This window comes from Plectropomus leopardus, chromosome 12 (genome assembly GCF_008729295.1).
Source record: "Plectropomus leopardus isolate mb chromosome 12, YSFRI_Pleo_2.0, whole genome shotgun sequence".
NCBI lineage: Eukaryota > Metazoa > Chordata > Actinopteri > Perciformes > Serranidae > Plectropomus > Plectropomus leopardus.
In genome coordinates, this window is record NC_056474.1 from 11,269,259 (window position 1) to 11,291,926 (window position 22,668).

At 39.6% G+C, this 22,668-nt stretch overlaps 1 protein-coding gene across 13 annotated transcripts in view; it reads left to right on the forward strand.

The window, feature by feature from the left end:
- LOC121950919 (adhesion G protein-coupled receptor L2-like) overlaps nucleotides 1-22,668 on the forward strand; it is a 182,672-nt gene that overhangs the window by 130,475 nt on the left and 29,529 nt on the right. For 9 of the 13 annotated variants that reach the window (XM_042497038.1, XM_042497037.1, XM_042497043.1 and 6 more), the window contains 5 exons: nucleotides 7,080-7,376; nucleotides 9,651-9,751; nucleotides 13,260-13,445; nucleotides 16,306-16,344; nucleotides 20,184-20,367. In XM_042497038.1, coding sequence (XP_042352972.1) covers nucleotides 7,080-7,376; nucleotides 9,651-9,751; nucleotides 13,260-13,445; nucleotides 16,306-16,344; nucleotides 20,184-20,367 — 807 coding nt within the window. The remainder of the gene's footprint in view (nucleotides 1-7,079; nucleotides 7,377-9,650; nucleotides 9,752-13,259; nucleotides 13,446-16,305; nucleotides 16,345-20,183; nucleotides 20,368-22,668) is intronic. The other 4 variants (XM_042497041.1, XM_042497044.1, XM_042497042.1 and 1 more) reach the window with 1 other exon arrangement.

A 22,668-nucleotide genomic window follows, 5' to 3' on the forward strand; every position in this document is an offset into this window, starting at 1 on the left:
TGCTGTATTTTTACTCTTTGCCTGCTTTTGCATTCGATCACATTTACAGTATGATGAAAAGAAAAATGAAAACTGTCCCAGCTGTTGCATGTTTTTCTTTTCTCTTTTTCGTTTGAATCGACAAAAGGAAGTTTGCACACTATTTCATTTATAAAAGTGTGCAGCTGAGTCAGGTACCTTTCATAACTTCCAAGGAGAAGAAAAGGATTGTGGCTCACACAGATTTTCAGCTTTTAATAGTGCAAATAGACCCTGCTAATGTAGAGATGATTTTTTAACTGAGCTTTGCCTATTAGATATTTCCTTTCAACTATACCTGTGTATTTGCCATTGTACTGGGAAGATTAGCCTTGTAAGTGATTCATATTCAAAAATTTAAACCAATTAAAAACAATTTGATTTGGCTTCTAGTTGTCATGGCCTTTCTCTAATAGCAGGTATTAGGGAGCTTATAATCCATTTATCGTGGCGTTTGTATGGACAGGTAGATAACATTTACTGTTCTTGACACTGTGTGTGTAATGTGAGATTAAAATGCTCTTTTAATGCAGTGTTGTAAGCTCCAAAAGCAAGGACAAACATGAAATCTAGACCTCCGATCATCTGATTATGGTTTAATATTTTGTGTCATCTCCCTCGCAGATACATAAATGACTCTGGGGGGCTATAAAGTGATAAAACTAATTCTGCTTCATCTCTGATGTCTTGATTGATGATCTTGCATAATGGTTTTCCTTCCTTTTAGCTCCATTTTAATTTACACACTCCGTTTGAGACTCTGGTGACAGCCATTTGTCAAGTGTTCAATCTCAAACTCTTCCATTATTTACAAGAGGTATTATTCAGCATATGGCAACAGTATGCCTTTGGTGTCAGATTGCCCATAAAGAGTGACTTCACTGCCTCTTGAGAGAAATGGCAGCTAATTGGAGCAGCCCTCTCTTTGGTTGAGTGCTATCAGAGGACACGAGGCTCTTACTGGAGGGGAATTTGTTCTTCGCAATCAAAAGAAAATTGTAGCGCTCATGGTGCAGAGACATCAAAATAAGCCCACAAAATGCTTCGACATCTGGCAAGCTCATAACTTGATGTGGTATTAAATAAATATGATGTTTGTTTGATGTTCTCAATGTCCTTCACAATCACACTCTGATAACCCAAGACATGCTGACTGTAAATATCTACAAAGATAGCATCTTTGCTTTGATTAAAAAAATCACTCAGTCGACAACTGAGTGCCCCTCCTAATTAAAGCGATATGATTTCATGACTCTGCCTGAGAGAGCGAACATCAAAGAGACAATGACCAAAGCATAAAATAATATTTTTAACTAGTAGAAAAAAGGAAATGTGGTGCTTTTTTTCAGAAACTAGACAACTAGACATGGTGTCAATATCATTTATGAGTATAAATGTTCATACGATTTTATCTCCATTGGAATTTGTGATTGATTAATGGGATGAGGGCTGCAACTAACAATTTCATCATTTTCTCTATTAATAGAATAATCATTTGGTCTCTATAATGTCAAAAATAGTGAAAGATAATCTTCATCCTTATTAAAGCTAGAACCAGAGATTAAATGGTGTTTTTGCTTGAAAAATGACTGTGAAAAATGTCTGACTAATGGATTACTCATCTAATTGTTTCAACTCAAATGGAAATAGTAATGTGTATGTAATTTTTTGAAATGCATGTATGTGTCACCAAGAAAGCATGATGGAAATGCCAAGAATAACATCTTTTCTTTAGAAAGTTTGACACAGGTAGAAGAAACGATTCACAGAAAATTATCTGACAACATTTTAGATAACTGCTGAATTCTTGAAGGCCCTGAAAACATATTTTCTCAGTCAGCGTTTAACAATGATCAATGTGGTTTTACACAAACAATCTGTTTTCTGACAAAATTGCAAGTTTTAATCATTTCACACAAAACACATTATTTTTTCTTTTATTCTCTGTGAGGAAAATGTATTTCTTTGTTTATTTTTAGTTTAGTTCTTGTCTTTTTAGTTTTCTTAATTCTCTATGCTGTTCTTGCTGGTTTGAAGTGGGTGGGACTAAATTAAATAGTGGTGATGTCACATCAGGATCCAGCAATATTTGAATTACAATGTGATGGCAGTTGGTGGGTTGTTTTGTTGCTGTCAATCAAATTCGTTCAAAGCACGTCCACACAGTGGACACTGATGAAGCAGATGAGCTTAGTTATAACTATTAAACTCCAAATAAATTACATTTTAATTAAATTTCATTGCTAAGTGTCACAAAGAAATACCAAAAAATTGAACTGGCTTTAAATGTCCTTTTCACGTGGGAACAGAATTACTTGGAGACTTCATGTAATTTAAACATTGGCTCCCCCCAAGATCTGTGTTTCGTGCAGCGCATTTGGGTGTAAGCCTGTATTTTACTCAAGTGTACTGATGTTACCTCTCGAATATGACATGTCATTTGTAAATCCTGTCTACACAACACAGAAATATTACACAGCACCACAAGTGGTGATGTACAGGCACTTATTATCCATCTTACCATCTTTCGAGATTTTGCTCTTCTGATGGATTTGAGCTTGGTATTTCTGCTAACAGGTCCATGCTGTGTGGTGAGTTGCGCCCCCTGCACCCAAAGTGCTGTCCAAACTTTTATTCTTAATTGCTAACACAGCCTCTGTAATTCTCACTGGGAAAGAGATAGAAACGAGATACAGCGAAAACAAAAAGTCTTAAAACAACCCTAAATCACAGATACACGGATTTGCACATGACTAATATTTTCACATGACCTCTCGGTTTGGCCAAACATGGTAGGCAATTTTGGGGATTTTTTGCTTGAAAATAACAGCAGTGGCATATTCTCATGAGTTATGATCACAGTTGACCTCGACAATTATTGCAAATTACTGTAATATTAGTCCCGTGCAAATAGGGCTGAAGTCACATATCTCATATTTAAATATTTACTGTTTTTCTTAGCCCTGGAAGAAAATAAATGTATCTTAAACTGTTAAACTGTCTTTGACTGTTAAACAGTCAAATGAAAATTGAAGATGCCTTTGGGAAAGTGGTATTTGGTGTGTTTTGGTGTGTTTTATGCATTTTTGTAATCCTGTTTATGCACTTTTTAAAACATATTAACAGCTTGTGACATTTTTTATCATGGATAAATTATAGATATAAACGCTTATACTACTATGAGCATTTATAACGCCTGACAAAGTGCTATGGGGGAAAAAAGAAAAAAAAAAACCCTGTTGAGTATTAAAATCCTAAAATTGAAAACCACATTGGAATCCACACCTAAGGAACAAATATCCACATAGTCAAATACTGGTTTCCAGCTCTACAATTGAATGATCATCAGATTAGTTTATACTCTTTGCAGCAGTAACATGTAGATGTGGATAAAATGTATTTCTGTATCATCTTTCACTTAATATTTGGAGTTCTTGGCATCATCTCTGAATAGATTGAATCACTGATAATAATGTATGCTATTAAAAAGCATTTGCTGACACGACAAAGAAACATTTAAACAAAATGCCAAGAGCGAACAAGATATGGCTGTGTGCCGTGTGATAATTTATGATGAAGTGTGGGTGGTCGAGGGCTTTGGACTCATGAGTCGGACAAAAGTGGCTCAGGAGCAAGTTAATCAGTAGATGCAAGCAAGCTGTTACAGGCAGATGCATATTAGGGTTCATATCAGCCTGTGGAGAAGCAGACGTTTGCTCAGGTATGGAGAGGTTTAATATTCTCAAACCCAATTACACTTGCCCTTGTATTGCATTATATGGGTATATTGAATCAACAGTCAGCCCTATGAATCATCTCTTTTCCTGAGTCAATAAAAAAATCATCACTGGCAATACATAATATATTTGAAACACTTATTTCTTTCACCCTTTTTTAAACATAGCCAGCTATTTATTTTTTAGGAATAAATAAAAGTTTTTAAATTTATATATCTTCTGAAAAAGTGACCCTGTGTTTCACAAAGAAATATACAACACTGTCTTTATGTAAATAAACTGCTTCTGAATTACAATGTCGTGACAAAGGAATAGTTGCCTGGATTTAGTTCAGAGAAAATGCGTTTTTTGGAAAAGAAATATGACATTCATGTACCTCACAGGCTTCATAAAGAGGTGATTGGGGAGGATGTTGGGTGCATAAAATGCAGGACCGTGATGTCAGAACTTCAAGTTTGTTCCCAAACTCCTGTCTTAAGCCACTTTTCCACTGCACAATAACTCGCTAACATCAGGCTTTTGATTGTAATGTAAAAGGTTACTATCAACATTCACACACAGTTAAAATGACTCTGCAGTAGTCATTGTTAATTATCGTCTCCGGCTCCAATCAGCACAGATGGAAATACAACATGAGCATGCTAATTTTATCCCCTTAAGCTGCAAGATGCAATGGCACACCATCACAAAATACCGTCCGCCTCCATCCAAGTAGTGCTCAAACATCGTTACAAATTAGTCTGCACCAAGTTTAAAAGAGCGACTGAATAGGTAAGAGATATAAAAAAGAAATAAGGGGTATTGGGTTTAGGCAACAGAGCTTAAATAAGATGTCCTTTATAGTCCTCATGGGGGACTCATTTTGCTCGGGTCTGGACAGAGGACACCACAATAAATAACAATATATAAATAATAAATATCACAGCATTAAACTGATTCTAGAGAAAACAAAAGCAACTCCCTCTGCAGTACTTTGGTTAAGGTTAGGGAAAGATCATGATTTTGGTAAAGTTTTTTTTATAAAAGAGCAGAGAAAAAATGTTACTTTAAATTGATAGTATATATCAAGATTGCCTATTTTTGAGTTGAAATAAGATGTAAGTGAGCATTTACTGATAACTTGCGAAACCTGCGAGGTATGCTAATAAGCAACATTTCCTCATTATGTTAATAGAAAACATAATATGCTGGGCATTATGTTTCCCACAAAACGTTTTCACTGTTACAAATTGGTTGTATATAAACCAGGGTTGCAAACTGTAAGCACTTTCTTTAATCGATCATTGGTAAAAATATCAATGAAATTAATTGATTAATCATGATTTAAAAACCTTATAAAAACTTACAAAAAAAACTAATACCACACAATATTAAATTGTCCCCCGAGCAAAGATCACAGCAACACATTGCACATCCTCTGACAGCTTTGCATTGCCTATGAAAAAACATATGAAGATGTAGTAGCCTGGACATAAAAAACAAATCAATTTAACTGAAGAACGCTATGCTTTGCCAGCTTTGTTTTCCTAATGTTGCTGCTGAGCTTTTCTTCTAGACCCCAAGATGGCCACTTTGTAATGAAATAGTTAGAATGGCTAATAGTTAGATAGTTAAAATAGTTAGAATAAAATATTTGCGCCTTTTGTTTGCTGATGCTAATCATTGCAACATGCTTTGAAAATTCTGCTTATAGCTAGAATGTAATAGGAGCATACACATTGCTACACGTTTCAGAATCACATATTTATTCAATCGATTTAACTTCACATGTAAGGTCAAATTCTTCGGGACTAATTAATGGATCGTCCCTCAATCATTATCATCCCTAATATAAACTAGTTTATAGGAGACAGGGCTGAAATGTAACAAGACATTTCTAATCATCTCAGGTCCTTTTCTTACCTTGTTCCCTAGGAGTATTTCTGGACATCCTCATAACTGTGAGTGCAAACCACTGCATGATCATCTGCTCTTGTTAACTGCACGTCAGTTGTTACTTTTTACACCCCGGCCAGCCTGTGAATGTGTGGGTGACAGACGCACAATGACTGAAAGAGTGTAAGGTAATTAGCCAGAGCTGCTGCCAGGGGAAAAGGTCATTGAGTAAAATGTCACAACTCAGCCAACACTGTAGGGTGGCTTGGGGTTTATTTTTTTTCCACAGAGAGCATCACAGAAACAGTGTTTCCTCCCTGCTGGGGCCTCCTGACCAGATATTGTCAGATATCAACTTTGTAATAAACTCAGATATTTCACAGGAATGAAAAAGCAAAGATTCCCCTGACTGACTGATTAGTGTGAAACGTGAAATGTGGGCTTTGTCACCGCTCTCTCTCAGGAAATGGAGATATGTGTCTGATGATGGAGTGTCAGATAGCATGATATTGCATTTTCCCAGAAGCACCCAGGGAACGTGAAGACAACACTGTAGTGCCTTTCACAAAGGCAGACCTCATTGTGGGAAGCTCCTTTTATCTCTAAATACAATCAGGTGGTTGTGGGTAAAAATGTATGATCATTCATACAGAAGAGTCATATATCCATGCAGAGACATGCAAGTACACACAAACACTCACTGTGTTTTCTGCTTTGTTCATATTGGCAATTCATACTGTATAAAATTTATAGATTTCCTATTTCTGCTCTCATGTCCTTGTTATCTCTCGGCTCTCTGCAGCACCTATCCATCTGTGCAGAAGCTGAGGTTTTAAGCAACACACCTGAGCAACAGAGCAAACACAAGCGCTCTTGCACACGTGCATGTGCATGTTCACACATAGATTTGCTTCGCAGGGTAGGCGTGAATTGAATACAGTGGAATCGCATTATTGCTGATGTATGTTTTTCGCTTGGAGCAATGCAGTTCTCCTTCCGCGCACCAGCTTTATCAAAGTGAGAGAGATGAACTGGGCAGGAAAAAAGCAAAATGCAGACAGGCTTTGTCTTCATTGTTGACATTTAATCAGCCCAGGGTACTGACTCTGTTGGGAGGAAATCACTGCGATGTCAAAGGATGCACCACCACGGCTGCTTGTCTTATTTATGGGCTTAAGTAAAATAAAAATAGCAAGAGATAGATGTGTCGTGTTGGCAGCGTTGCCTTGATTTTGTTTAGGGAAGGAGCAGAAAAGAGGTGGAGTTACAAGTGAAAGCTGCACGAAGCTTTTTATTTCCAGGAATTATGGGCAGCAGTAACTCTGGCAATACCAACAAGCCACGGGACTCCAAACAGTCGCAGTTCCCCCGCTGCTAGAAACGATGGGAGTTCAAGGCAAGGACATTTATGACTCCAGCTCTAACAGCTTCACTCTTCTCTCACTCTAGTGCCAACCAGCGATGATTTCTCAGTCTCGTCATCCATGCCAAAGACCATAGTCATCACCACCACCGCCGTTACCACTGTGAAGGGGCAGGGTGACACCACTGTCGCAGGAGCAGATCCAAGAGATGGAAGGGACCCGTTTGAGGACAGCCGTGGCTCAAGTACAGCAGAGCCCACCGTCCCCGAGCTGCCACCAACGCCCAGACGCTTCTGTGAGGCGACCAGGAGGAGAGCCATCGACTGGCCCCAGACGCACACTGGAAGCACTGTGGAGAGGCCCTGCCCCAAAGGGACCAGAGGTAGGCCCCACAGTCTGTGTGCTAGTGTTTGATACATACTGATGACATGTTATAAGTTTATTTAGAATTATCTCAATATTTATATTGTAATCTCTTCTAATGTTTTTAGAGTTTTTTACCCTTTTCCAACCACTGTTCTGCCTGCAGGATGTAAGCACTATGTAGAACATTTATGGACAGCTAACAACAGAGATGTGGACACATGACTTGGACTCAAGACACAAATTTTATGACTCTAGATTTGACTTGACAAAATAAAAAGGCTTACAGCTTAGTTTGGAAAGAACCATAAGAAAAAAAACAAATGTTACACTACTTACCTTACTTTTAGGGGTACCAACCAAATTACATCCATACTACCAAGTACCAATTCATGAAAATCCATCATCGCCAAATGACGGTACCTGAGAGCATATCTGTGTGAGAACGTTGGGTTAAGACAAGAGGCAGAAGTGCAGTAAAAAGCCCTGAAGCCTGGAAGCCAGCCACAGAGCTCCACAGTCACTACATCGACTTCCCAGCAAGCCAAAACTATCACTGCAGTGCCAATCCATTGCCATAGTTTCAGCGTCAGGTCTTTTTTTTTAAAATAGCATTTTAATAATAGCTTAATATTATGACGAGCAGAGACAAGGAGACAGACAGAGACAGAGGATTAGCTCCATGAGTGATAGAAAAGAGCAGAGAAGCTGAATTGTATTTTAGTCAACTACATCACCTCTGCAGCACCCCAGAAATACATTTTTGTTATTCCAGAGAAAGTCATTATAGAAAAAAGGGATTGTTGGGTGCTAGTACCAAATTACAGGTAATAGAACCAATATCTGTTCAAATGTGAACGTCACTCAGCCTTAATTATGGCTTATTTAGGACTCAGTACTCAATATAAATTAGGACCTGATACTAGATGCTTGACTTGAAATTGACTTGATAGAGTGCAGTTTAAGCTTACCTGTGACTTGTAAAACAATGACTTAGTCCTGTACACCTGTTTTTGCAGTCATTTTAAAAAAACAGTGATGTGTCAAACAAATCCAAGTACATTGCACAGGTGTTCCCAAGGAAACAATGTCAATCGTATTTGATTGTGTCCATGTCTTTCTGTTATTTTTTTCATCTTCTGTAAGTTCAGCTATTTTTAATCCTTGTGATTATTCGCACTACTACAACTCTGTAGGGGGTAAAGTGTTTTTTTCCCATTAACAATCAAGCATTTCAAATAGTCTCAGAATTACATTTTTAGCCTACAAATGAACAGGAGCAAAGCTACAAACAACCTGATGAAATCAGTGTTTAAACAAATGGCCCTGTCACTTTATTTTTGCTTATTTAGTTAGGTAATGCGCTATTTCCATCTTTGCCTCCATGTACCAAGTCTGTGACATTTCAGCTAGAGGGCATGTCAAATTTAAAAATATAATGTAGCATGATTAGAGCCTGCCACTTCCCCCGAAAATTGGCGACATTGTTCCTGTTTGTGTGTAATTTTGAAACCCATTTCTTTTTGCAAAGTGCATGGAGAGAGAAAAATGCTGCTGCCCATTTCCCCCCTAGCAGAACACAGAAACCATTTGGGAAGTTATGAAACAGAATGCGCGTCAATGTCTACTTATTGTCTAAATTAAATTCAGACAGTATATTCACAGTTATTTCTCATTTTTAAAATCGCGTCTGGAAATGTAGGAAGTCAGCAGCAGCTAGGGGAACATTGTGCTGTTATACCAGATCAGTTGACAATGATACTCACACAGGAATCTCTCACAAGTTACCTTAACACCTCATCACAGAGACTGACAGATCTGTCAAAATACAAAGCAGGGCTATTGGCGGATAAAAGCGAAAAAGAGACAATGTTTTGACTGTGGGGGTGAAAAAGGAACGAGTCTTTGATTACATACAGTATGTTGTCGCTGTTGTCAGTGAGAAGGCATTCATTAGGAGTATTTTTTATTCGGACATGGATAGCATATAAAATGTTTACTATTCTGAAATGTTTACAGGCAATAACAAACCGGAGTCCATTGTTTTGTTTTGTTTTTTCAGTTTTGTCCAAGCTGTGTAGGAACCTGATAATGTTTAAGTTTGCCTTCTGCAGTTTGTGTAGACTTTACAACGCTCACAGCCTTTCAAATTGTTTGGAAGCGGTTGTTCCTGCCCAACAGTTAGTTTCCTGCACCACAGAGTCTGTATGAATGAAGGATCAGCAAGAGAAACTGTATCCAAGCAGGGTTTTGGCCCCTTTCCAACTGTTGTGTTTATTCTATGGTCCTGCAGGCATCGCCTCCTTTCTCTGCACTGTGGCAGGGACCTGGTGCTCCAAAGGCCCAGACCTCAGCAACTGCACCTCCCACTGGGTGACTCAAGTGGCACAAAAGGTAAAACAGGAATGTGTCAATTACAAAATATAACAGCACACAAACACGTCTAGAATCAAACATCTAGTGGCAATTCTTTGACCTGTTTGCTTGCTTGGTTTATTTTTCTTATAGCAGCAAGAGAACTGGTCAAGGGTAAATATCATGAAAATACTTGAGCTAGTGTGGTAGCAGAGAGAAATGAGCTATGAGGAGTAAATGCCAAGTTCTGCAGTCAGTTACCGAGAATCAAAGAGCCAGAGCTTCTTTCTTCGCTGACTCTTCTGCTTTGATGCTCAACAGTCATGCCGGTAGAAAATCTCATGGAGACGCGCAGATAACGGTCTTCTGAACAGACCCTAATGCACAAACATGCAACATACTGCAGTCAAAGAAGAGATTTCTGTTGACCTGAAAAACACCTTGCACATGCAGAAGGTTCAGAGAGTGTTTCTGGCTGCTGTCAGCAGGCATTTTGGGACAGATAGACATGACTAAGTGAAGAACTGTGCCCCAATTCTTTACTACACTGCTAATTATGTGCAGGTTTTTTTTTTTGTCAGTCTGAAAAACTGACAAACTTAAGAACTGAATCAGCTTGGTGTTTGAGAGTGTGGCTGACACAATTTTCATATAGACAGAGACGCAAAACATTTAAATAAATGCAGATGGTGATGATACAGCCTCAAAATCACCTTGGAAAAAACAAAATAAGGAAATCTTTTGATACACATTAATGCTGCATCCACGCCAATTTAGGAATGCTCAGTTATTATTTCGAAGTTGTTCCTAGCCTTGTAGTTACCCAAAAAAAATACCTTAGCTAGGTATTTTTATTTCCACACATGTGCTCATTAACAAGTGAAACCAAATACCAAAAGTGTATAATTGGCTGAATTGATTATGTAAGTATTGATGTTGTGGTTTTGCACAGTAGGCAGAACCTCCATGCATGTTGCTGGTCTATTTTTCTGTTTTTCTCTACAGGTTAAAACTACACAACACTGTAAAAAACAAGAACACTCTGTTCATAAATGATAAAAGTAAATACCCTTATTGATTATACCATTGGCAAGGCCATGCAGCAGTGCAACCTTAGGGGTGTTTTTACATTTCACATTCAAGTCAATCAAATCAATGCATCCTGTAGTTAAAACGATCCAGTTAATTGATTCTGTACCAGTTAATACAGCCTGTATGCTTGCAAACTCTGAATAAACAACTGTGTTGCAACTTTGCAAAACTCAGCATGCACACACTGAAGCTAGTACAACCACAAACAATGTTATAAATTTCAGATAAAAGATTTTATTTTCCATGCCCTCAGTTCGTGTTTTAGTGGTCATGTTTGCTCATTAAAAATCCACGGTCTTTGAACACGTGATGAGACACACTGGTTTTGAACTGCCTGCAGGAAGAATGGACACATCAGAGCCTGTGTCAATGAATGAGTTTTACATGAAGCACAAATCAAGGCTTGTGTTGTGACATCATTGATGACACTTAAAGCCGTTGAGCAGTTGAGAAATTATTGTTTTTGAATGAAAACAAATTAAGTCTCACCTCAACATCATTTTTCTAGTTACACAAGCAAATTCGCTGCCCCCTTGCCTGGTTAAACCTCTGCCACTTTCCAGATTTAGAACACCAATATTTCTCTCTCTGCCATTATTGGGCTCCATTATCATACAATTATTGGCCAAAGGGTTGATTTGTGCACAAGTGATGCATTACTTTTTTTTTGTTGCTGACAGTCATTATTTACAAACGTTTACTGGAGCAAAATTCATAGCTATTACAGATAATATATCACAGATAACAAGTTTGAGATCATCTCTAATATTTATATGCCTTTTTTACTCTCTTTACACTCAAACCAGTTTGCTGGAAAGCTTTAATGCCTCATGAAGCTCCATCTCGCCATTGCTCTGTTAGAACACGCAATATGAAATTACTTTTCCCTGACTCTCTGATCTCTCCTTCTCATCTCATCTCCCTGATGTGTGTGTATCTCACTCACTTGAGTCATCATGCATAGGTTTGATTGGCTGAGTAGCGTCATGTGAGATGGCTTAACACATTCAATTGCCTGTGAGTTTGCTGGTTGCTAAACCAGTGTTACAAATGCTTTTCTGGTTAACCCTTTGAAACCGAAGCAAATTGGCTTCATGTTTTTCAAAAAACATGGGAGGAAGGCAATGTAAAAGGAAATGAGCAAGTAATTAGTAAAAAGTACAAGAGTATGACCCGATTATTTAAAAAAAAGAAAAGAAAAGAAAGAGAAAGTAAAAAAATGAGTGCTTAAAAATCATATTTTTGTTGCATAATTATTATCTGTAATTGTGATAATAATAAATGTCGTTTTTCCCAAGCTGTTCCTTTCTCCCTTGACATTTTTCCCTGGCTTTTAAAAAATAATTTTCTTGATCTCCTAATTCATTGCAATTTGTGGAGCGTTTCTTAACAAGTTGCTTATTACATTTTTTCCATGTTTTTGAAAGACACCACACCAATTTTCTAATTTTCTCAGGGTTCATAGGTTTAAATGCTTGTGAAAGGCCTCTGAAGGCAGCACAAGAAAAATTATGTCGCTCCAGCTTTCAAAGGGTAAAATAGAGGCCTTGAATCAATATTGAACCACTCTCAATAATTCAATGATAATGGGTCTGGATCTGGACCCAGGGGTTGGAGAGGGATGTCAGGTTAACAAGGGAAACTCCTTTTGATCATTTTGCCAACAAGGGGGATGGCGTCCCCCCTTGTCCCACCATGTCCCCCTCAAACAGCCTAATGTTTTTTTGTTTTTTTGCAGCCTTTATGCCACTGATTTATCAACTTTTTTGTGGTTATTTTCACCAAATAGGAGATATCACAGTTGTCAGAAATTTCTGGTGTATCAGACGCGGAATTACACCTTGAAATCTGAGTGCCATGCAAGTTGTTCTCACTCTGTCACTCGTAATTGTGGCCTGTATGATATGACATGATCACTGCATTAGCTCTCTCTTTGTGAAGTTTAATTGGCAGTGGAATTCCAGAGTCACATTTTGATTGATGTGCGTGCATGTTTTGCTTCATTTCCTCTTTGTACAAAATGGAGAAGTAAATTGATTTCCTGTATACTAACTGCAAAAGCATCATACCATGAAGATTAGTATATATCGTACGAAATTAGTATGAAATTGGGTCACAGCTCAGTTAAGTCTGGTTGGGAGAGGCCCGGTGCACCAAAGAAGTTACACAAAATAAATGCTGGAAGACACTGATCACAGATGAGTACACGCTCATTGACAGCTAGTGTTTTCTTTTCTTCAGCTGGTACGTTACAGTTATTCTGTTTTTTTCCCTGCTAAACATGCAATCCCTGTTTTTACATACATGATACACACAACAATGTTTTTCCCTCTGAATAAGTAATGTTGCAATGGATTATGACTCTGAGGTATATGTGGGATAATTCATTTCAGTTTCATCCTTCATCTTAGGCCTGTTTCACTGACTCCCCCGTTTTTCTTGTCGCTGTTTTTAGATCCGAAGTGGTGAAAATGCTGCTAATTTAGCCAATGAGCTGGCACGCCACACACAGGGCCCTGTGTTTGCCGGAGACGTCAGCTCCTCGGTGCGCCTCATGGAGCAGCTCGTGGATATCCTGGATGCTCAGCTGCAGGAGCTCAGACCCAGCGAAAAGGACTCAGCTGGACGCAGCTTCAACAAGGTACTGTGAAATTGCTGTCTAGCCTTAACTTTGTCCTCCTTTTGCCTCGACTCTCTGTCAGCATGACTCAGGAAATTCATTAGCATGACACCCACCAAACACAAACATGCGCTAACACTCACAGACATTCATGGACACACACGTCTCAGGTGAGGGGGCTTGGGAGGCAGGTCAGGCCCCGAGGGGAAGCTCATTCCTTTACAGCTACCTGGTAATTACCAGCTTTGGAAACACAGGCTCACCTGGCAGTTCTAACTTAAAGGAGCTAATGGCCATGAGCCCCCCACCAACACAAAGAATAACTCTTCATAGCTGACAAGTGTGGAGCTGCTCTCTCCCAGAGCTTCTGCAGGCGCTCATCAAGAAAAGAGTAGGCCCAAGACATACCTACTTCTCTCAGCTGCAGGCAGTCCCATGGAGAGATGAGTGACAGTTTGAAAAATTACATTGTTATTCAGACTTTCTAGACAGCAGTTGCGTTGTAAACAAGGTTATTTTCACCAAAATGAGGCCTGCTGTTTGTGCCTTTATGTTCATAACAGCTACATTGCTATTACGCATTTGAAGATAAGAGCTTACAGGTTTTTCAAAAGTCATACATTTCAACAACAGCAGCATGTGATGGCTGATGACAAGCAACAATGACAAAAGTTAAAGGACCATACTGGTTTACTTGAAATCACATACATGTTATTTGTATTCATGGAGCTAAAACATTGGTATGGTCCTTTAAAGAACCTTTCACACTGGACAAAAAATCCACTAACACTCACTAACATCAACTTTTGTCTTTAGTTGGAAAGGTTACAATCTGCATTTATTCTCGGGACAAATGATTCTGCAGAAGTCACGTGTATTTTATTAGCTTCACCTCCGACTTTCTGGGTTTTCTAGGTTCCAGTTTTCCGATCATGTCCAAGTAGTGGGAGACCCTGGGGTTGACCCAGAACATGCTAGAGAGATTATATATCCCTAACCCTGGGAACGCCCCAGGATCCCCCACAAGGATCTAGAAAACCCTCCTGGGAAGAGGGACAATTGGAGTACCTTATTCAGTCCGCTGCCCCTGTGACCCGGCCCTGGATAATTGGATGAAAATGGATGGATGGAAGTCTTATTGGCTCTTTTAGACAGTAATGGAAACATGATACCTGGGTGGACACACTCATTTTCACCCCTTTTCCAGCGCAATGGAAAGTTATCTCAGCCATAAATTCTGTCCGTCGCCGCCTAAAGCAGTGCTCGGATATAGTTCTAAATTAGTCTGCATCAATAGACTGAACATGAAACATATACAAAAAAGAAGTAACCACTATAACATTTTCACCGGCCTCCAGGCTGCTTTCAGCTGTTAACTAACCCTGTTTTTCGGTGCATTCTTGACAGCAAATGTGACACACCAGAAAAAATAAAACAGAAAGGTTATTTAAAAAACTCGAATATACGTCCATTAATTATTTATTCTGCAATACTGCTGTAAAAAAGATCCACGATTATGTCAGCTTTGCTATTTTTACACTGAACAAAGCACTGGCAGCATCATGCTGCCCCAGTGTGTGATTTTAGATAGCATGCCAGCGTTACAGAAGAAAAAGAGGCAACATGACGTGTCACACAACAGCATTGGCCTCTAGTGTGTTTTTAAACAGTAACAGTCATTTAGCTGCCGGTTAATCCCATCCCCTGCTTGTAGGGTAAGGAGCTCCTGGACCTCATTGTCTCTCCAATATAAGCACATTTTCGGTTGCTGTTCTTCTTTCAGTTAGCTGTTAGCTGTTTTTGTAAATCTCACATCGACAAAACATCATACTCGTCGATCACGCCAGCTGTCCCTTTTGCTCAGATCTTGATTCAGCCCTGTTACAACCTTTGCAGCCGGCTTAAATGCGGAACAACTCTGTCTGCCAGTTACACAATCGTACTTTTTACATAGAACGACAAGTTGGAATAACAGTGCAGCATTTTCACCCTCAACAGGCAGTGCAAAATGGATTTAATTGTGATTTAAGGAAGTATGCCAGTGTTCTGGAAGCAAAAGAGGCACAACATTTAACTCAACAGCGAATGTGTCTAGTGTAATTTTAAACAGACTTTGTTTTGGCCTTGTTACTACCTCTGCTGCCAGCTTAAAGCAGAACAACCATACAACTCCGCCATCATTCTGTGTTCGTACATTTTACACAGACTGCTGAAGTGGAATAACAGCGAAACACTCTGCCTTGAACAGGCAATGTAAAAGTAGCTAACAAGTGGTAAATTTTGTGTCCATGGCAGCAATCTTCTCTTGGTGTAAGAGATATTTTCCTGTGTGTGTTTGCAGGAGGTGTTTATGATTAGGAGGTTGTAAATCTGGATACAAAGAACATTTTATCTTTTTAGTTTCTGTGTGAGAGCTACAGTATGTGATTTTCTCCGGTTTGACTCAATTAGTCAGGAGGAGGCGACTTATTTTATGCCAAGATACCTACAAAGGGTTTTTAAAAAAGGAGCTCATGCTATATTTTTCTCTCTATGCCTTGAAATACAAATGACCCCATCTCACATTATTTATCTTCTCAATGTAGTTTAAAGTATCACTAATGGGGAGCTTCAGAATCTGGTCTCAGCATTTTCCCCTCCACACTACTGTGCGTTCCTCATCTCCTCCTCACACTATTATGTGATCCATATTCATATTTAGTATTCCCCCGAAATGCATTTAGAGCCGTTGGATCATTTCAAGGTTGCAGTTTATAGACCTTTCCTCTTTTCATTAATTCTGTAATTTATGGTAAGTGGCATGATTTAATGCTTCCTGTGTTCTTACCACCTCTTTCTACAATCTGTCTTTTGTGCTTGATCCTCTCGTTGTGTGGAAAAGCTTCAAAAACGAGAGAAGACATGCAGGGCGTACATGAAGGTATAACTACTACTGTAGGCTTTCCATGTTGCTTTTGTACCCTGATCCCTAACGCCTGATCAGCAGCATGCAGCACTGTCATGTCCTTGATTGTCTTGTTATAGTATATGCCTGGTGAGCTGCTTGTACGAGATGTGGCCGCTTCCTCATCTGACTCGGCTGTCTGTTCTCTCGTCATTCTGTCCATGTGAGGATGCCACTGTCAATATCACTCCGTCTTTGTCCTGTTTCCCCTCCTCTGTGTGCTATCACTTGTACATCTTTCTTTCCTTTTTCTCCTTCCTCCGTTTCTTCCTCCCCCCCACACTCTTTCTCTCTCTCCATCTCTCTTGTCGGCTCTTCATACGTTGTGTGAATAATTGCCTTCCCACGGTCGTAATTGCACCTCCCTGTCAGCCAGAAGTGTGATCAAAGTGGCAATGTGCTCAATTTTCACTTGCTTACATTGTACAATTTCTAGTCTCCCTTGTCCCTTTAGCAAAAAAAAGTCTCCTTTCGCGTTGTAGTTGTGTTTTATCTGTGAGATTAATTTCTGAGCCCATTAATATGTTTGTGTTCCAGTCTGATTTTTCGCTCTGTCCCCCAGACATTTTACTTCTCCTTTGCCGTGCTGAGTATTTTTCCTCTGGTAGGTTTCCGTTCAAAGACAAGGGCATGGTGTAAACACTGGGGAAGAGATGCCTTGCATGGCTTAATACAAATGAACAGATTTTGTATTTTTTAGTGGCTCAGGGGGCTCCCTATAAGTTGGAGTTGTTTTCACTTGAGGTCTCATTTTACTGAAAGAAAAGGGCGATACATTTCCCTCAGCTGATTTAGAAATGTCTTTGTAGCCGGTCTAACAGCGTGACTCAATGGATGGTCATGTTGTCCGGTACACCATTTTGGTCCAGACTGAAATAGATTACTATGACATTTTGTGCAGACGTTCATGGTGCCCAGAGGATGAATCCTAATGACTCTGGTGATCCTCTGACTTTTCCTTTGATAGCGCCACAATGAGTTTGACATTTGTAGTTTAAAAGTATGCCCCACTGATTTAGCATTGTACTCCTATAATATTGTCAGACTCTCGATGGACAGTTTTTCAAAAGAATGCAAATCAGTGCAGCAGATCCAGATCAGCTTTTTTTTGTAGGTGCTTAAATGTACCCACCGAAAGACATTGTTTTGCTCAATCCCTCCTGGCTATGCTATGATACTGTGCTACTATACTAGTACTAACCCTAACCACCTCCAACCTTGACGCACCAACCGCAGCATGTACTCACGGCACAGCAGGGCGGGACTAAGCAAAACACTTCATCGGTGGTTACATTCCAGCATTTACCTCTTTTATTGACCAAATCACAGTTACGTTGCACTAACAACAAGAGTGACATTCAGATAGACAACAGGCAATACATTTCAGTTACAGAGATATGTCAAATTTGCAAACTTGTTTATTTATGTTGTCATTTTCAGCTGTGACTTTATCATTTAAGGATATATAGTTAGATATATAGTTAGATGATAGATAGATAGCTAGATTATGGTAGTCGGACCTATCTGACATTTCTGCTGTTCTGTGCTGTTCTGCTGTTTTATCATTTTCAAACTTGTAGACTTCTGCTGCGACTGATGCTGACTCAAGTGACATCACTTGAGGTCATTTTCTGAAAATGTTTGCCACTCCCATATGACTTATTTCAATATCTGTAAACAGACTAGTTTTTAAAATCGGTGGAGTTCCTCTTCTAGTAAAATATCTGATCAACTATTGTGTGGATTTCCATAAAATTTGCTCCAGACATTCATGTCACCCTAATAATGACTTGTAATAACTTTGATTCATTAACTTCTCATCTAGCACCATCATTAGGTTTAAATTTAAAACCCCAAAACTGATGACTTTACAATGACGCTCATTAGCAATTGTGAACATGCTACACTAAAATGATGATTATAGTTGTGAGCATGTTAGCATGTGATGGTAATATTTAGCTTAAAGCACTGTTATGGCAACAATATGTACAGCACCACAGAGCTGCTAGCTTGTTTTTGTGTTTCAGATTTGTGAATACTAGTGAAAAAAATTGTCCTCCCAACTCTTACTCTGATTGGCAGGTGCTCTTCTTTCGTTGGATTGGTTAGGTTTAGGCAGAAGGAATGTGACTGGTTAGGATGAGGTTAAGAATGTCAGGAAAAGCGAAAAAGAGGTAGAGTAAGGCAGAGTAAAGCCGGCCGTTAATTCACCATCCTACGATTCACAAATTCGCTCACCTTTTATCATGCGCTGTTCTCTTGAAGACAGTGCTGCTGTTCGCAGAGCTCATTTATAGCTATAGTGAGCTATGGGGGCTCATCTTGTAGCACCCCTGTGATTTGTAAAGTGACCTCCACCCAGGCGAAAATTAAAGAGGATTCAGTCCGAACACGGATTCTTTCTGTGCTACACAAATTAGAGACAGCCGACATTTTATTCCCCTTTTGGATTTCATGGGTCCTTTGAGGATGGCTCACCAGGGGACGGGGGAGACCATTTAGTGTCTGTCTGGTTGTAATGGCTCCGACCCTGTAATGGCCACTGCTCTCTCCCACACACACACACACACACACACACACACACACACACACACACACACACACACGACTTAACTCCCATCATAGTCAATGCTCACAAGCTTCCAGTTGCCTGCAAGGTCAGGGCCACAAAGATTGATTTCTGCGCTCGGGCCGAAACATAAAGACATGCTGAGAGCCCTGTGTCTGGATACAGTCATCATCGCTGTGGTTAATATGAGCTCAGTGGTTAAATGTTGCGGTTAATCATATATCGGTGCAGACTTCGGTTGATCCCCTTTCTTGTTATTCCAGGCAAACGGATAATCCTGTCTGTGGTCAATTAGTGTTTTGGATAATCACAGCTGTGACTAATTGGTACAGTGAGCAAGGGCTTGTTGTGGTTAATTACCGTTATTGTGGTGGGCATTGCTGTGGTTAATGGCACCTATGGTTAAATTGTCACTCCGATTAATCACACCAAGAGTTGAGCTACATTCTGAATCTTGGTACAAGTGTCTGTGTCGGGTGTGATTTTAGAAAGTTAGCGATGTTGTGGTTGGCCGTGTCACCTAGGAGTCATGAACTCACCCTGCCAGGGTCAAAGGAAACTCTTGTTTTATCAACATATGATACTTGTGTGGGTTTTGTGGAATGTTTTGCTTACTTACTGCTTATCAGAAAGCAGGAAATGAAAGGATTACCATTGAAAACAAGTTTAAATGTTCCTCCGTCTTGACTCAAACTGCCACTCTGGACACTGGATTTCATGATAATGCCCACTTTTCCTCCAGGAGAATAGTGTTCAAGGCCATTATGAGCAGATCCTGTCAGGGAAATAAGACTGTTGTTCATGGTGGTAATTGTTCTTTTGGAAAATAGCTGCTTAAAACCAGGCAATTGAGAATGCAGCATATAGCTGCAGATAATTTCATCCAGTGGAGGGAAAAAGCATTTGGTTTGTATTTCCTCTTCCCCTAAAGCATTTTTACATTATTCAAAAGTGAAACTTCCTTAGATTAGGTCTATTTTTCGTAAACAGAATATTAAATAAAACTGCATTTTTTATTGTCATTATTATTTCAGCTACCCTTGACTTCCTTCAACCCTCATGCTTTCAGTCGGAGTGATCTTGATATATCAGTGTCAGTCGTTGTTGCTGCTGTCACTGTTGGCCATGCATGCCCTTTTTATCATTTGCTACCCCCAACCCCCCCCCCCCCCTCGTTGTTATTACACTGAAGTTATGATGGGAGGGAAACAGCAAGCTGACATTTCACTTGTCTCCATGGATACAGGCAATTGTGGACACTGTTGACAACCTTCTGAGGCAGGAAGCTCTGAAATCCTGGAAAGACATGAATTCTACGGAACAAACGCACGCCGCCACAATGCTTCTGGATACCCTGGAGGAGGGTGCGTTTGTCCTTGCGGAAAACCTGATCGAGCCAGCGATCGTCAAAGTTCCTGCAGAGAATATAAGTAAGTTTTTCTCCGATTGCTAAAAACAGACATGTAGCATAAGGGGGGGGGGGTGATGCCCCCCTAATGTTCCCACCAAGAAAAACACAATGGAATTTTCTTTTCTTTGCATATTTTATGTCCTTGGGGCTATGATAATAAAAAAAGTAATGTATATTTTTTAACAGACCCCATAGTTTTATCTTAATTTAAGCCTCTACCAAACAGTTGAGATGGCTGTTTATAGTTATGGTAAAACAGAATCAAACTTATCGCTGCAATGATGTTTGTATTCCAGATTTTTTATTTCTTAATTACATTAGCTCACCTTAGCTTACCTTCCCAACTATTGGGGCAGGAAGCACCAGAGTTCAAAACAAGCTATCTAAATAAATAAAATCCCAGCCCTGACCCATTGATGGGTTACCTAGAAGCCCTTTAGCCTTTGCTTCAGGCTAAGTGTTTTCTTCTTATTATTTCAGGATGGCTTGCCCCAGGAAGCTTGCAAAAATTGTTTTCAAATTCTAGCTAATTCTAGCTGTTGAAACTACAATACTATTCTACTACTGTACGCATGTATTTTAAAATTACAGTTACATATGTTTGTAGATTAGACAATTTAACTAAATAATATACAGAGGCAGGATTCTTGCCCCCAAAAGGACTCTCCGACAACCCCCCCCCCCCCCCCCCCCCATCATCATCATCGTCGTCATCATCATATATATCAAAGCTTTTTATGTGCAGCTCTATATAAAAACATATATTATTGTTGCCCAATGACAAAAAAAAATCAGTTTACCCTGAAATGGTCCTGGTGGAATAAATGTCAAGAATGCAGCAGTTAAGATGAAATGTAACAATCCACTATAGCATAGCCTTTCAATACATGACTAGATTTAGTGCCATTGGTCAGGAGAGGAATTACGTGGGAGGGGGCATCTTCCTCCATCTCACTCGACATATCCGTCAGTCACAATTAATGGTGCTTTTTTGGCTGTGCACTACCTTTCAGTGAAAGTGTTTCAACCTAAGTGGTAAAATTGTCACCAGGGTGATTTTTTTTAGCTATTCCCCAAGGAGAATATGATTTTAAAAACCGCAGCATCTCACTGATGTCACAAAAATATTTGTCCAAATAAACAACAACTGTGTCCTCACAGGCAGTTTATTAGCAACATGATCTTTTTCATTTATGTCAGCTTGGTGCAGTGAACTGTCATATTTCTACTCACAGCTCTTTGTTGCTATGGTTATGGTCTCCCACTCACCCTTTTTTGTCTTATACCTCATTGATTTTTAATCTTTTTCTTGCATAGTAAAGTCACCTCATTCACTGTGTGCTGCGAGATGAACTGCCCAGACCTCTGGGGGAAAACAAAGAAACCAATTGAATGGCATTGTTCTATTCACACAGCACTCTATCTGTTCTCTCCAAGCCTTTCCCATTAAGTGGTAGTTAGCTAAGCTGATAAGGACTAGTTGCGCTGTCTCTAGCAAAAGCACTGATTAATACATTGTGTAATATGCTGTATATTGGCTACTTAATCACCGCATTCAGGCAGTTTTTATGAGTATGTCAAGCTCTCGCTTATCTGCGCATTATAGATAATATTCCAGCAGGGAAACATAAAAACAGCCACATGAAGAAAGAGACACAACCTCAGTGAACAGCTTACCTGACCTCCCTTGAAGAGTTGGCAAAAATGTGAAAATGATTGTTGCTCCTAATTAGCAGTTTGTCGAAGCCAAAACGGCACCTCCAGGCGAGCAACAAGGGCAAGACGGAGGAAAAGAGAGAGAAAGCGAGAAACTAAACAGAGGGAGGAGTGCAACAAGAAAACAATTCCTCATGTCTGTCTGTCAGAAGCCATCTATCTGAGGAAGTGAGGCCGTTTCTGATGGGAGGGAGTGTGCTGATACGTGTGTCCTCCTGACCCTTCAGTAATTTCACACATCAAAGGGAGCACCACCCGGCAGCTGGCATACCGGAGAGAGGGGCTGCTGGAATTTGGAGGATTTTCAGAGATTTGCTCGTCGAGCCCAGAGTTATCTAAACCCACAGGGGAGAGAAAAAGTAAAAAGTAAAAGCTCAATGATATTTTTGATCCTATGAATATTTGACATTCATGCTGCAGTAGGCTGCATGCTTGCATTTGCTCATCCTCTATCACCGCCCTTGTTGTTATTTTTTCTTTTGCTCTTGCCTCAGAGGCTTTCACAATGCCAACCAACAGCTTAGTGACATGCTTTTTTAAGTAAATGACACTCTACAGGGTCTTGCCAATAAGATTAGATTCCTTTAATGGCACAATGAACCTC